Below are 14,364 nucleotides of genomic sequence, written 5' to 3' on the forward strand. Positions count from 1 at the left end.
TAAAATTTGTACTTTCCAAGTGATAGAAATTGACTTCATAGACAGTTGGGAGTTCTCAGGATTTCTGAGAGACACGAGCTTTAGGAACATTTGCAAGATTGGCAAGCCTGGTTTGATGGATCTGACCAGTGCTCTGTTGTCACTATAGTAAACAGAAACAAAATAATAAACAAAACCACAAGAAAACAATTTTTCTTCAAGAGACTTCAAAGTTCATACATCAAAGGGAATGCTGCAAAGGTGCAGCATGAAAATCTGATGGTTTGGGTTTCCAGAGTTGATAAACACTGTGGTTTCTGACCGCTTGTTGATAGTCAGAGTGAGGAGCATTCTCACCACCCACTCGAGCTCTTAACAGGTGCCCAATGCAGGTACTCGGGCTGCATGATGTCCCTTCTCCAAATCACTCTTTCTCAACTACACTCTAAAGCAGCCCATGTTGACAAGAGTAACCCTTAGTTTACTGGCTCACAATCCTTCTTATTTAAGTGCAATCTTATAGACAAAACTGCCGTAGGGGAAGGATGCCGGCAGGGATGTGCGACTGCTCATTACCCTTTCCAGTACAGGCATCCGCCTTTTGCAGCAACCAGCCCAGAGACGCCGGCCTCTTGCCGGGCGGCGGCGGCAGCCCCTGAGCAGGTGCACAACCCCCAAACCTGGCGGTGGCAGCCCCTGAGCAGGTACACACCCCCAAACCTGGCGGTGGCAGCCCCTGAGCAGGTACACACCCCCAAACCTGGCGGTGGCAGCCCCTGAGCAGGTGCACAACCCCCAAACCTGGCGGTGGCAGCCCCTGAGCAGGTACACACCCCCAAACCTGGCGGTGGCAGCCCCTGAGCAGGTGCACACCCCCAAACCTGGCGGTGGCAGCCCCTGAGCAGGTGCACACCCCCAAACCTGGCGGTGGCAGCCCCTGAGCAGGTGCACACCCCCAAACCTGGCGGTGGCAGCCCCTGAGCAGGTGTACACCCCCAAACCTGGCGGTGACAGCTCCTGAGCAGGTACACACCCCTCAGACCTGGCGGTGGCAGACCCTGAGCAGGTGCACACCCCCAAACCTGGCGGTGGCAGCCCCTGAGCAGGTACACACCCCTCAGACCTGGCGGTGGCAGCCCCTGAGCAGGTGCACACCCCCCAAACCTGGCGGTGGCAGCCCCTGAGCAGGTGCACAACCCCCAAACCTGGCTGTGGCAGTCCCTGAGCAGGTACACACCCCCAAACCTGGCGGTGGCAGCCCCTGAGCAGGTGCACACCCCTCAGACCTGGGGAGCGCGGCGCCTCAACCCGGCATCCACCCTGTCAGGCCCTCCTCAGCTTCGTGCATCCCTCACTTTCAGTCCCGGTGGGCTGGGGCTACCTGAGCACGGGGGAGACAGACCGGGGGAAGGAAGTGGCCCGGGCACGGGAGGCTGCCCCTCTGCCCGGCCGCCGAAGCTCCCTTCCCGCTGGCCCACGGCCGCTTCCCGCTGCTGCCGCTGCCGGCGGTGCCGCTCGCAGCGGAGAGCAGCTCTCCGTGCCCTGGGAGAGCGGAGCGGGGTGGCAGAGGCAAAAAGCGGCGTCTGCACTTGCAGCCGCACTCGCATCCCGCATCCAGATCCGCACCCTCCCCCCGCGTCCGCCGCCGGGACGCGCCCTCGCCGCGGCCGGTGCGGGGCGGCCCCGAGGGCGCGGAGCTGCGGCGGGGGAGCGGCGGGGGCAGCGCGGAGCCGCCCGCACCGCCGGCCCCGGGCAGAGCCGAAAGGCGCCGCCGGAGCGCGGGGCGGGGGCTGCTCGCCGGGGCGGGGGCTGTCACGGGGCTGGGACGATAAAACCGGGGGTAATCGCATTTAGGCAAATGAGGCTGTCTCGGCCCTCCCCGTCTCCAGGCATATAAAGTGGGGAGCGCTCCCGCGGCCGGCCAATGCGCCCGGAGAGCAGCGCTCGCCCTCCCCGCTGCAGACGGTGCGTGCGCTGCGGAGCCCGGCCGGCCGTGCCTGTGTGCGGGGGTCCGCTTGTCCTGTGCTGTGAGGCGGTGTGCGTGTGTACCTCTTTGTCCCGGTCTGTGTGTGTCCTTCTCTGGGGGTGCCTATTCGTGCTTATGTGTCCGCACGTGCGTGCCTGGATGTGCCAGCGTGTTTTTGTGCCTGTCCTTATGTGCCTGGATGCGCAAAGAGATGAGTGTGCACCTCTGGACACATGTGTCTCTGTGTTTGTGTGTGTGGACAGCTACGTTCCTACGTGGCTATGAGCATTTAAGGTGTGTAGCTCTTTGTATGAGTTTGTGAGCAGATGCATGCGTACCTAGATGTGTGTATGAGGGGGAGGTATCTGTCTGCGTGTGTGTATTTGGGCAGGTGTGTATGCTAGACGTGCACAGACGTGTGAGGTTGTGTTTAAGTCTTGCCCTGTACGTGCGTGTGTGAAGGGGAACCGCTGTCTGCGTGTGTCTGTGTGTGCGTCTGTGCGCTGGGGAGCACACCGAGCTGTGTGCTGCTGAAATGGGTACGTGTCTCTCCAGAGGGGTCCGCAGCAGTCGGGCGGGGGTGCCGGTGTAACTGGGCGCGTGTGGGGCTGTACGTGCGAGGGAGCGTGTCCCCAGCTGTGCCCGGCTGGCTCTGTCACTGCGAGCAGGGCTGCCAGGGCTCCAACCTCTGCCCCCGCAGGACGTCGAGGCGGCGATGAGGCTCCCGCTGGCTTTCGCCGTGCTCCTCCTGGCCTCGTCACAGGCGTTGGGCGAGGAGATGGGAGCCACCGACGACCTCAGCTACTGGTCCGACTGGTCCGACAGCGACCAGGCGAAGGTGAGCCCCGCGGGCGGGGCAGCGAGGGGTTCGGAGCCGGGGGCTCTGTGCCGGGCCGAAGGGGGGTCCGCGCTGAGCGCCGCCCGCTGTCGCCCGCAGGAGGAGCTGCCGCTGCCTCTGGAGCACTTCCTGCAGAGGATGGCCCGGAGACCCCGGCCCCAGCAGTTCTTCGGCCTCATGGGCAAGCGGGATGCCGGTGAGCGAGGCGGGGGATGCTCACGCCTCTCCGCGCGTTCTTCTCCCAGTGCCTGCCCAAACCTTACGCGGTTATTGCGCGGGATTAATGTGTTACGTCTGTTTCTTAGGCTGCCATGAGGGTACTTACGGTCTGGCTTTTTTGTTTTGTTGTTTCTTTCAAGGTTTATATGAGATAAACTCATTGATTGGAAAAGAGAAGGCTTTAAAGTCTTAAATGTGTACCTGTTACAACAGGTAAATCCCAGTGAGGGATAGCATGATAATTCATTGGTCAGCCGACAGGCCCTGAATCATCAATGTGTGGAAACTGGTTGACTATGCAATTATTGTAGTATTTTCTACATGTTTACTGAACCAAGAATTGATCTAAGAAATTGGAGCTAAACTAATCTAAATTGTGTGGGTTTAGCTGAAACAAGTTTTTAATCTCTTCAAGGAGAAATGCAGTTGTAAACCATCACCCTAATTTCCTTAAGCGGAATATGCGTAAGTTAGTTCTTGTATCTGATTTTTCTAAGCATTTCAGTGGCATCATATGCTTATACCAATCCTTTTTTAACAACTCTCTTTTTGTCTTTTTTCTCTTTTGTTTCCTCTTTCAATCAGGATATGGCCAGATCTCTCACAAAAGTAAGTTTAAAAAATACAAATATTTTAAGTAATCATTAGAAGATATTCAAATAGAGAATAGTGTATTTGACAGGATTATTTAGAAGGTGACTGGTTTCAGCTAGGGACTGGCAGCACCACTGGTGGAGAAACGATCTATTAAAGCTTTGAAACCTCCCCTTCAGTGCCGCTGTGAGCCTGTATCTCATCTGAGCTGCTGCAAGCTTTGAGATTTCAATCCATATTAATGTGCGGATGTTGCAGTTCTCTCTTATTTCCCAAGGGGGGGATTTTGAAAGCCTTTCTCATTGGCAAGGCAGGCTTACCGCCAGGCTCTGAGAATTAAGATGGCAAAATCTAGAAAATTAGAATAATGAATTCCCAAGTCCCCAAGAATGCTTTTATGGGTGTGCCCATGTCCTCACATGCAAGATACTGCATCTGTGCCCTCAGCATTGTCTGAGAATCAGACTCCTGCTCATGGTAGGGGCTGATTGACGATGTGCTGCCATATGAAGAGCCATAAGTATGCCTTGCTCTGCTTCTGTGTAACACTAAGCAGAAAATATCAACACTGATGTGTTACCTTGCTCTGCACAGTGGTAGTTTTATTTGCTGAAACTATCTCATGATGTTAAAAGAGAAACAGGGAGATTTTGATTAAGTAAACATGATCTTATATTCTGTGAAACCTCCTCTGTCCACAGAGGCCAGCAACTGTCCCAATGCTCTATTATCCACAAGATGCTTTCTCTGGGGTTATGTATTGGAAGACAAATAAAAAGTCTCATTCAAAGCTCAAATTACCAGCTGACTAAACTAAAAAATTATAGTTTTCTGAAGCTGCTTCAGCTTGAATTAATACATGCGAGGTCTGAGTATCTTGCTTGGTGTATGAATTCACCAAACAAAATTTCTTCCAAAGAGAAACTTCTATGTTTGACTCAAAAGCCAGTTTAGATAAAGAAGAACAGTTCATTTGCGTTCCTTGTCTGAAACTATAGCTACTACTATAACCTGATAGGTACTGTAGGACTAAACTTGGGGTAATTTATCTCTACACTTCCAGTGTCTTGAGAATTACTGAAGGGACAGAAAGGTAATACCTGAACTTATAAATATTCCAAAAATAGAGCCAGACTGTCTAGCTCAGACGTGTCCAGACACAGAGTCCCATTGGCTTCCTCTCCAGTAAGGGCTCCATCTGATCTGTAAGGGAGGATTTTCTTCCACATTACAGAAATAAAACAACATCAGGTAGAAGAGATGCACCACACAGATGCAGGCTATACCAAGACACTGCCTTCTTGTGCATTTGCTCAGATCAGTAGGAATTGTACCAGGTAAGAAATAAGATTTGTACTGTTAGTGGCCATTTGTTTTCCATTATACTTAAAAATACCCCCAAAACCAAAAGTCTATCTAACCAAATGAGAAGATGTTCACTAACCTGTGCCTTGGTCTATCCTGTTCAGTCTGATTAGTCAGACTGCTGTTCGTTCTCTGTTGTCTGAGAGTGATGTGAATAACTGGCCTGTGTTATAACAGTTTTGGACCCTGTCTTCTTTCCTTGCAAGAACCTATTATTTTAAAAGCCTGCCTAGTTAAAATGTATTAAAATACCCCTAAATATATTTTTTCAGGGCATAAAACAGACTCCTTTGTTGGACTTATGGGCAAAAGATCTTTAAATTCTGGTATGTATTTGACTAAATCTGATACTTGGTGATACACAGCCTCTTCATTCCATTGCCTCTTTGTTCTCTCCCAGCGGATGGAAGAAGCAATTTTCATGTAGTGTATCCAGAGTTCTTGGAAAAAGAATTAGAATTTTCTTTGTTACCCAAGATATTTCAGAGTTCACTTCACTTCAATGTTTGAAATGACCAGGCTGGTCTGAGCTGCAGGCAACTCAGGTAGAATTCCCCAGAGCACTTTGATTACTGTCCTGTCCTTGCATGTTCTGCTAGTCCCCAAAGTGCTATGAAAACAAAAACCCCTAAATTTTAATGAGGTATCAAGAAAAATTTGGAGGCTGAAAATCCAAGGGTCACTTAACTCGTGGTCCAAATCCAGATCTCATCAGGTAAAAGGATATCTTCTCTGGAGACCCTTATTCCTAATACTTGGAGTAGAAGGTGAAAGAACAGAACTTTGACATTAACACCACCTCATGCTGCAGATCAGGCTGTTAAATATTCACAGTCTCTTTCAGCTTTTGACTTCACCTAAAGCATTTTAAACTCTGAATGGGTACTGTGAATTTATTTTCCCATAGCATCCATACTGGACAGAAGTCTCCTCTTCCCTCATATGCAGAACCCCCGTGGAAAATTGGAGACTCCCCATAGCTCTGCCTTCCTTCCCTGTGCTCTAGGACTATACTGATTAAATCCCTCACTGTGAAGCATAAAGTATCAGTTGATCCTCCAGGATAAGAATTAAAAAAATAAAAAGCCTAATATGTATTTCATGTCTCTGAAATAGTTCTCACTGTTTTGTTAAATGGATGATAAAAGTTAAATTACTAGCTGACACCTTTATATTATGTGGATACATGCTGTGATCTATATTCTGCAATTATGGTTGTCAGTAACTTTTATTTTCAATTAAACCCCCCTTCAAGACTAGTAATATTGCTCTCTGCATTATTTTGCAAATTGCTACGTATCATGAATAATTTTGTACAATTTTCTGCAGTGACAATAGCTATTAAATGCATAATACCTGTAAATATATCTGCTATCACAAAAGTAAATAGCTTGTAAGTAATAAATTTGGTTTGGTTTCCACTGGGATTACATTTACATTAATATCAGAATGTAAAATACAGAAAGTGTTTTTAAAAATGCAAAGATGTTATTGCCCTAATTTCAAAATTGCTGGTATAGTCAGGATGCTGTTATGTGGTGTTTCTGACAAAAGGGAATAATGATGTTTTACTCTGTTGGGCTATGTAACACAGGTAAAACTGACAGGTAAAACTAGAATTCACAGCTTTTCTGCCTCTGTAGGGAGGCTTGAGGGGGAAATGGTAAAAAGTTTTTTCTGCTCCACCAGAGGAGAAGATGTGTCCTAAGGACTGTGTAATCAAAGCAAGATCAGGAATAGTAAGTGTCAGGGCTACCCTCATTTCTCCCCTTTGGAAGATATTTAACTGGGCAGGGCCTTTACTCCATGTTGTGGTTTTCTTCTGCAGAAAGCCCCTGAGCTCCCTGGTAATGGGCAGCAGCTCGTGCTGTCCCTCTGGGTGTGAGCACCTTGCTGATTTACAGCCTCAGGTGCCTAAGCAGGGTAAGGGGATGCTGATGTCTCAGTCCCTGGTTTGGGGACAGCCTTGCTCAAGAAGGGCTCTCTGGATTTTACTTTCATTTTAAATGAGCAAGAAGGAGAGATCTACCACTACTAAACATAAAATATGTTACTTAAAACTATTTTAGCCTGCAGTTTGTCAGCATGGTAATCTGAGTATGTCTGATGAGCTTGACTCCTGCCACAGTGTACAGTAAAATTATCCCTGTGTGCAGGGCTTGTGGACAGGGAGAGTTTCCAAGAGCTGGCAAAGAGCTGACTGCACAGGAATGAAGGTGGATATGTCTGTGCAGAAACCCTCTACCACAAATTGACCTGAATGCTTAGATCCCATCAGTTAGATGAATTCCTGGGAGGTAGAGTGGCTCTGATTTAATGGTGCTTCCAGCAACTCAGCAGATGAGAGGTGGAAAACACTGCTCAGACCTTCAGCCTTCTGGAGGACAGTGTAGTCTGAGAGGTAAAACCAAATCAAAGCAGCTCAGGGATGGGCCAGGAGCCCTGGTCTCTGTTCCAAACATGCCACTGGCGTCTGCTGGTGCCAGCTGGCTGCAGGTCTCTGACACTTCTTGTGCTTGCTGGTGTTTATGCAAGGCTGTACCTTGTGCTTCAATCTGTTTCGTTTTTTGCAGGGTCCTCTGAAGGGAGCACAGCACAGAATTATGAACGGAGGCGTAAATGAGACGTTCCCGTGTGTTATTTATTGAACTTCATTTGTTCTAATGGCCAATGCAGTGTAATATAAACTAACCACTGTATGAAATAATTATTTATTTAATAACTGAAGGGGTTTGGTTTTTTTTGAGTTGTACATTCAATAAAAGTATTATTTTTCATATTGTGGCAGTGACACGTGTTGTGTAGGTGTGTTGTGGTTCTGAAAGGACCAGCAACCCTGGTGATGTCTCACAACAAAGCACATGTTTGGTATGACCTGTAGAGTTATGTTTACTAAACAAGCAAGTATTCTTTTGTTCACTGAAAGCGAGTCTATCAGCTTCACAGCTAGTGCAGAAGAGAACTGATGTTCAGTCTAGTGCCTCAATTCATTTTCATTATTTATTATGTGCTGGAATTTCTGTATCAAAAAATATATTTGTATCATTGCAGCATGTTTTATGTTCTGTGGTTATGTATCAATATATTTTAAAAAGGGGGATTGGTAATGTTTGAATGGGAATCCAAGGTTTTAATTTCATAGTTTGGAATTTTATGATAGCAACATTTTAAATAAAAACTACTCTGGGGCTTTTGCAACATACTTCCTTTTGTGCTAGTGATGGAGTTATTTCCCATGTTGGTCTGGAATGAGAAATAGCAACAGTGGTCTGAGACTGGAAAGAAATATCAAATTATTTTCTTTTTGCAGGGAGACTGTGAACCTCCTCATGTGTGTTTGGTGAAGGTTTGAGGGATTTGCTACTGGAGATAGGAGTTCCTGGGATTGCTCCAGGTCACACAAGGCACCATCCCTTCTAAACCTGATGGAAATCAGGAAGCATGTTTACTGAATGGAAAGAGCAGGATGTATCCCCCAGCTCCAATAATTTGCAGTGGAATTAACCCAATATTGTAGGTTTATTATTTGAAAGCCAAGTTCTTAATAAATTCTATCCCTCAGATTCACAATAACAGCACATAAAGTGATTTTATTTTAAAAAGTGGGTGTGAATCCATGCAATATCAAAGAAAAAAATGTGACTGTAATTATCTTTCAAATTAAAACATCTGATTGCTATATATTCAGGATAGGCCTGAAATGCTACATCCATCTCACCAGATGCCAAGGCATCTGGAGCTCTATCTTCTTTCTCCCTTCTAGGGGCTATACTTCTCTGGTGCTATGATGCAAACTTTCATTGCAGATGAATCACCAATTAGAACAATCAGTGTATACAGACTAAATTTAAAACTAAGTAATACAAAGGGATTCACTGCTTGTTATTTTCCATTTTGGAAATGAATTTGTACACATCAATTTTCAAGGTTACCTGAGGCATCATCACAACTACCCCCATTAGGAGCAGGTGAGTGCTGGACCTCACTCCTTCTAGGTTAGAAGCAGCACCTAAGCCTGCCCATGCTTAAAATAGATCCTACTTTCAGCTAAGTAGAAGCCAGATCAAGCAAGGTGGGGGGCTACATGGTGGGAAAACCGAGATGGCTTGTGGGAGGCACACAGTGGTTGTACTGGCACTCTGGCAGCTCTTTGTCTTTCCAGGGCTAATTTTCAGGCTAATAAACTTCTGTATGAACTCCTACTGAGCTCAGTGAGGAGGAGAAGCTGACTGCTGGGCTAGCAGCACAGCAAAAGGATTGTGGAAATCATGTTGAATAATGCTCAGTGAAGGGTAGAAAGAAAGAAAAACTTCAAAATGCTGTGACCCTTGCCTGGAGGACCCCAATGCTCACAAGTGCTCACAGTCTGTGTGTGCTGAATTTTGGGATACAGAGAGGAAAGAAAAGGCCCAGCCATTCACTCCCTGCAGCCTGCACATTTCAGAAACCATCCTGCAGAAGAAACCACTGCAAAGCCCACAAATACATGTGGGCTTTAGAGGTTTGAACGACAGCACAGGTACTAAGTAACAGCATCCAGTAAACAGACAGGACCGAATTTTCTAGAAAAAACATAGAATGGGTTGGGTTGGAAGGTGCCTTTAAAGATCATCTAGTCCAACCCCCTGCCATGGACAGGGACACCTTTCACTAGAGCAGTTTGCTCAGAGCTCTAACCAAATTGACACTGAACACTTCCCGGAATGGGGTATCCACATTTTCTCTGGGCAATGTGTTGCAGAGTCTCACCACCCTCATTGTAAAGAATTCCTTCCTTAAAACCAATCTATGACCACTCTTTTTCAATTTAAATATCTGATCATTTTCATGCCCATCCTCTGCAGTTGCTCCAACAGGTCCATGTTCTTCCTGTGCTGGGGAACCCAGATCTGGATGCAGCACTCCAGGTAGGATCTCATCAAAGCAGAGTAGGACAGGATCACCTCGCCCTCCCTGCAGACTGCACTGCTTTTGATGCAGTCCAGGATGTGGTTGTCTCTCTGGGCTGTGAGCTGGGTCCTGTAGAGTTGCTCATCCACAAAGAACCCCAAGTCCTTTTCCTCATGGCTGCTCTCAGTCCATTCCCTGCCCAGCCTGTATTTGTTCTTTGGTGCCCAGGTGTGGGACCTTACACTTGGCCTTGCTAAGCCTCATGAAATTCACACAGGTTCACCCCTTGCATCTGTCAAAGTCATGGGTGGCATTCTTTCCCTCAAGCATGTCAGTGGCATTACCACAATTTACTCTAGAAGGAAAGGCTGAACCTCTGTCACCAAAATAGTCTTCTTTTACATGTCAGTCTGTTGAGTGGTTAAATCTGGCATTTGAAACAACTCCTTTTAATTTCTGGTGGCAAAATAATGTCAGGGACTGTGGGGCTGTGCCTGCCCAGCAGGTCCTGGGCAGAGATGGAGGTGCATGAATTACACACAACTGCAGGCATCCAGTCCAGCTGTCTGTTCCTGCCACAGACTCACTCCCAGCATCTCCCCACAACAATATTTGCCCTCACAGGCATCCTGCGATCCTGGAGACACAAAGAGGAATTTTGTCTTTTACCTACCTTTAGTCTTAAGCAATATAGTCTATAGACTATTGAGTACTTCAAAGGGAGTTTTAAATAATTTCTGTGGTCTTTAATCTCCCTTTTAGGGCTCCATCAGCTTTTAAACACTTTTATGTATTGGACAGCATTGCCTGCAGCCCCAGGCCATTCCTGCCCTGGACTGCTGGGCAGTGCCCACTCTCCAGCTCCACTGCAGGCTTTGGAGAGGCTTTCACCAAATCCTTCACTGTCCCCAGAGCAGCCAGCCACAACTGTGACAGAGACTGAGCTCTTTTTGGTGGCAGCAGTTTGACATCCATCATGTTGCATAAGCTAATCAATAACACTGCAGCAAAGACAACTGTCAGTAAAATACAAGCAAGCTTTAAATAAAGCAATACAATTCTTTCTAGGAAATCAGCACAGAGAGTAAACCCAGTGCTGATAATTGTCCCCACTGGGAATGCTACAGGCAGTTTGACATCACAGCCCGCTTCTAACAATCTTAGCCCTCTTTTTGCTTATTTTTTCCCCCAGAAATAAATCAATCATCTGCATTGTGACATGTGGCTGCTCTTATGGTAGGCACTGTCTCCCCTACACACAGGCACTCCCCTTCACCCATCTCTGAAGCCTGTCTTTCCCAAGAGTGACACAGAGGGCCAGCAGCTCTATCCATCATCTCCATCTCTGCGCTGTTGCATGGAGACTGGCTGTCTATGGTGGAGATGCAGCCAAATTTAACCTGGCAAGCCATATCCACAGCAATTGTCCACAAACCCTGCCCATGAAATGGGGAGCTGGGAGAAGGGTCAGGCCCCTCCATACCTTATTTCACCTGGGGAGCTCAGGCTCTGCAGCGCTTTCCTAATTCTGATGCCACAAGTAAATCTGTGCTTTGTTCATGCCAGGAGACTGGTATTTTTCAGCATGGTCCTAACCAAAAGAAAACAAAGGGTCTGGAAATGTCTGGGCATGGGGATCTTGCAGGAACCCAATTCCTCGCCATCCTGAGCTAGAGCAGAAAAGCATCAAGAGGTTTTTTGAAAATTATTAAAGTGAGTCTTTAAAATGCTTTTTGTTCAGAGTATGTCAGCAACAGCTCCTTCAGAGCTACCAGCAGCCATTATTTAAATGCAAACTTTGTCCCTTAAACTAGTCTCCTAAATGATGGCTGACTGCTTTATCATAGGAAAATACCATACTGCTTTATCATAGGAAGATACCAAGCAAGTCCCACTGCAAAATTTGGTAATGACCAAATGCTCTTCTGATGAGCCCAAGCAGTTCCCTTAGCCACAACGTTCCACACTGCATTGACAAACATCTCAGAGTGACAGGACAAGAGCACAGAGTGGCTCCTTCCCTGGGGCTGTACTGTGTCAGTGTACAGCCACCTCTAGTGCCAGATATGGCCACATGTCCTCCTGGTAGCTGCAAAGGAGCTCACCTCCCTTTACAGAAGATAATTGTTACTTAAAGAGGAGCATTTTTTAAAATTTTGGTTTTGGTGTTAACAAGTGAACAAATATCCTTGAACCGACATCTTTCAGGGAATTAAAAAAGACACTCTCTGCATTATTCTTTTAATACTTTTCACAGAAACTGAAACAATTGTCAGCTGGAGAGCCTGTGTGAAAATCATCATGATATTTATTAAAAATTATCACTGCTCCATTCCTGATAGATATCTGATTTCTGTCAGAATAAACCATCTCAGAAACTCCGTTTTAAAGAGAGGTATACAGAGTGTGTGCAAAAACCATCACCTCTTGTTTTCTACATCCATCTCCAAATTAAACAATGTTACCACTGACTGCATATGAAAGAAATGAAACGTGAACAGACTGTTAGGCAACAAAACACTTTATCTCTCATGGTGCTTCATGCTCTCCCAGAAGCCTGGAGGGAGGAAGCCCAGCAAGGTGAGATGGCTTGGCCAGAAGTAACAACAGTGGCTGAGCTAGAAATGAAATACACACCATGTAGCTAACCAGCCACTTCAGTGCAAAGAAACCTCATTAATTATAAAGAATAATGTTAAATGCTAAGAAAATATTTCTGCGGTTAAAAAGTATCTTTTCTGGCTTTTTTCCTATCTAAACCATTTCCTACATTTCTATTTCAGCAGCATAGCTGTAGAAGAGTTAATACACCTGCACCAACATATCACAGAAGAATTTAGTTTGAAAAAGACCCTTAAGATCATTGAGTCAATTAAATGTAACAATGGAGACACCACCCAAAGGCAAGAGAGAGTGGAACTGTCTGAAGCAGGTAAAGAGCTGCATAAATTCGAGCCTTATATTTTCAGTCACAACTGTGACTGAGAATATATCAGTGCCAATACATGTTAATACACCTTCAACGTTTTATTTTCATGAACTAATTAGCATTAAAAACATCTAGCAGAGTAACAGAACATCTTTAATCACAGATATTCAGTTTTGGCACATAGAAATGCTTTAATTTTCACTGTTATAACACTCAGACAACAATAGCCATATTGTGCTTGTGTGTACCAACATGCTCTGGAAGCAAACCTTGCCTGGAGAAGATCCACAATAAATACTGAAGGAATATATACATGTGGTGTAGTTATTCTAAGACTGAATTTTTAAAAATTATAATTCAGTGAATTTTAGAACAGTGAATTTTCACAGAAGACATCACAGCTGTTTTGTGAGATTTGAGCATTTACAGCTTGGATTCCCACAGTGCTAACTCAGCCCAGGCAAAGCCTGCACTGTGTGGGCATGAGTGAGACCCACCCAGTGCACTGCAAACCTCACCAAAACTGTACACAGGCACAAGACAGCACTTCAGAGTAGTTTTCTTAAAATACAGCATAATGAATTCTGATGTCTGTAGATGGAAACCTGTTTATCCACAGCACATCTTCCTCACACTTCCTTACCAGCCCAATTCCAGCTTCAGGAAACAATCAAACCTTCCTGTCCTGCCCTCCCAGGCTGCCAAAGGAGTTCCAATTAGTGTCAATTGGGATAATAGCTCTATTTGCATTTTTAAGCTATTATTAGCAAGTTGTCAGTCAGCCAGTAATTTGTATCACTTCAGTATAATGAGTATTTAAATATTTAAAAGGAGAATGTTCCTTTCTACCACCCCCTTCCTTTTTGTGCTAAAATAATAATGGTTTTAATCAAAAGTAATTTGTATTAATATACATTTTGCCCCAGGTGTTGAAGGCAGTCTTCAAGAGCAGTGGTGAGAGATATTAAGTAGCACAGTTTATTAATATAGACAATTACTTCTATCCTTGATAGTAGCAAAAACGGAGGCAGCTTTTGCAACTAGAACAACCTGACTGCCCTCTTGGCCTCTGCAAGATGATTATGGTTTAGGAATTGAGGTTAGTTCAATTAATTTTAAGTACCTAGTATTATAATTTTCTAAAGGACTATTTTGGACTCAATTACTCTATCTTCTCCTTGATGAAAATTCATCACTTAAGCACCCTGTACCACACACACACACACATATGAACAAAAAAAACAAAAAAAGGGCAGAAGACCTCTCTCAGAACATGTCTGGAGTAGGCAAAAGGCTGTGTGCATTTCCACATTGCTATTACACCACCTATGATCACTGGGGGATGTTTTTCCTGACAAGGCTCGAGTCTAGATGTTCAGGTGTACACAATCCATCATCACAAAACAGCTGGATTGACCATTTACATAAACAGGAAGTCTTTCCAAATTTATATGAAGTACTTCATTTTATAACGCATTTGTATTTAAAAATAATGCTTTCTAGAAAAAAAGTACCTAAGCCTTTCTGATGTGCACCTGTAAAACTTCCTAGCAGCTTTGAGAGGTGGGTTCATGAAGTCCAACC

At 45.6% G+C, this 14,364-nt stretch overlaps 1 protein-coding gene across 4 annotated transcripts; it reads left to right on the forward strand.

Annotated features, from left to right (window-relative positions):
- Positions 1-1,381: 1,381 nt before the first annotated feature.
- On the forward strand, positions 1,382-8,163 carry TAC1 (tachykinin precursor 1). Of its 4 annotated transcripts, none has more exons than XM_041714430.2 (7): positions 1,382-1,944; positions 2,646-2,783; positions 2,883-2,979; positions 3,588-3,611; positions 4,831-4,933; positions 5,234-5,287; positions 7,535-8,163. In XM_041714430.2, exons 2-6 carry the CDS (start codon positions 2,661-2,663, stop codon positions 5,238-5,240), a joined length of 354 nt encoding a protein of 117 aa, XP_041570364.2. In that variant the 5' UTR covers positions 1,382-1,944; positions 2,646-2,660; the 3' UTR covers positions 5,241-5,287; positions 7,535-8,163. The 4 variants fall into 4 exon arrangements, with proteins under 4 accessions (XP_041570364.2, XP_030120571.3, XP_030120572.3 ...); XM_072925548.1 differs by having other exon boundaries at positions 1,814-1,944; positions 2,614-2,783; XM_030264711.4 differs by lacking the exon at positions 4,831-4,933.
- Positions 8,164-14,364: the final 6,201 nt, after the last annotated feature.

The sequence above is a fragment of the Taeniopygia guttata genome, chromosome 2 (assembly GCF_048771995.1).
Source record: "Taeniopygia guttata chromosome 2, bTaeGut7.mat, whole genome shotgun sequence".
Taxonomy (NCBI): domain Eukaryota; kingdom Metazoa; phylum Chordata; class Aves; order Passeriformes; family Estrildidae; genus Taeniopygia; species Taeniopygia guttata.

Excerpts from the sequence above, each read along its gene's own strand:
- TAC1 (XM_041714430.2), top strand. The coding sequence starts at position 2,661 with ATGAGGCTCCCGCTGGCTTTCGCCGTGCTCCTCCTGGCCTCGTCACAG. Across the intron at positions 2,980-3,587 it reads CATGGGCAAGCGGGATGCCG|GATATGGCCAGATCTCTCAC; the intron begins GTGAGCGAGGCG and ends TCTTTCAATCAG. Across the intron at positions 3,612-4,830 it reads TGGCCAGATCTCTCACAAAA|AAATAAAACAACATCAGGTA; the intron begins GTAAGTTTAAAA and ends TCCACATTACAG.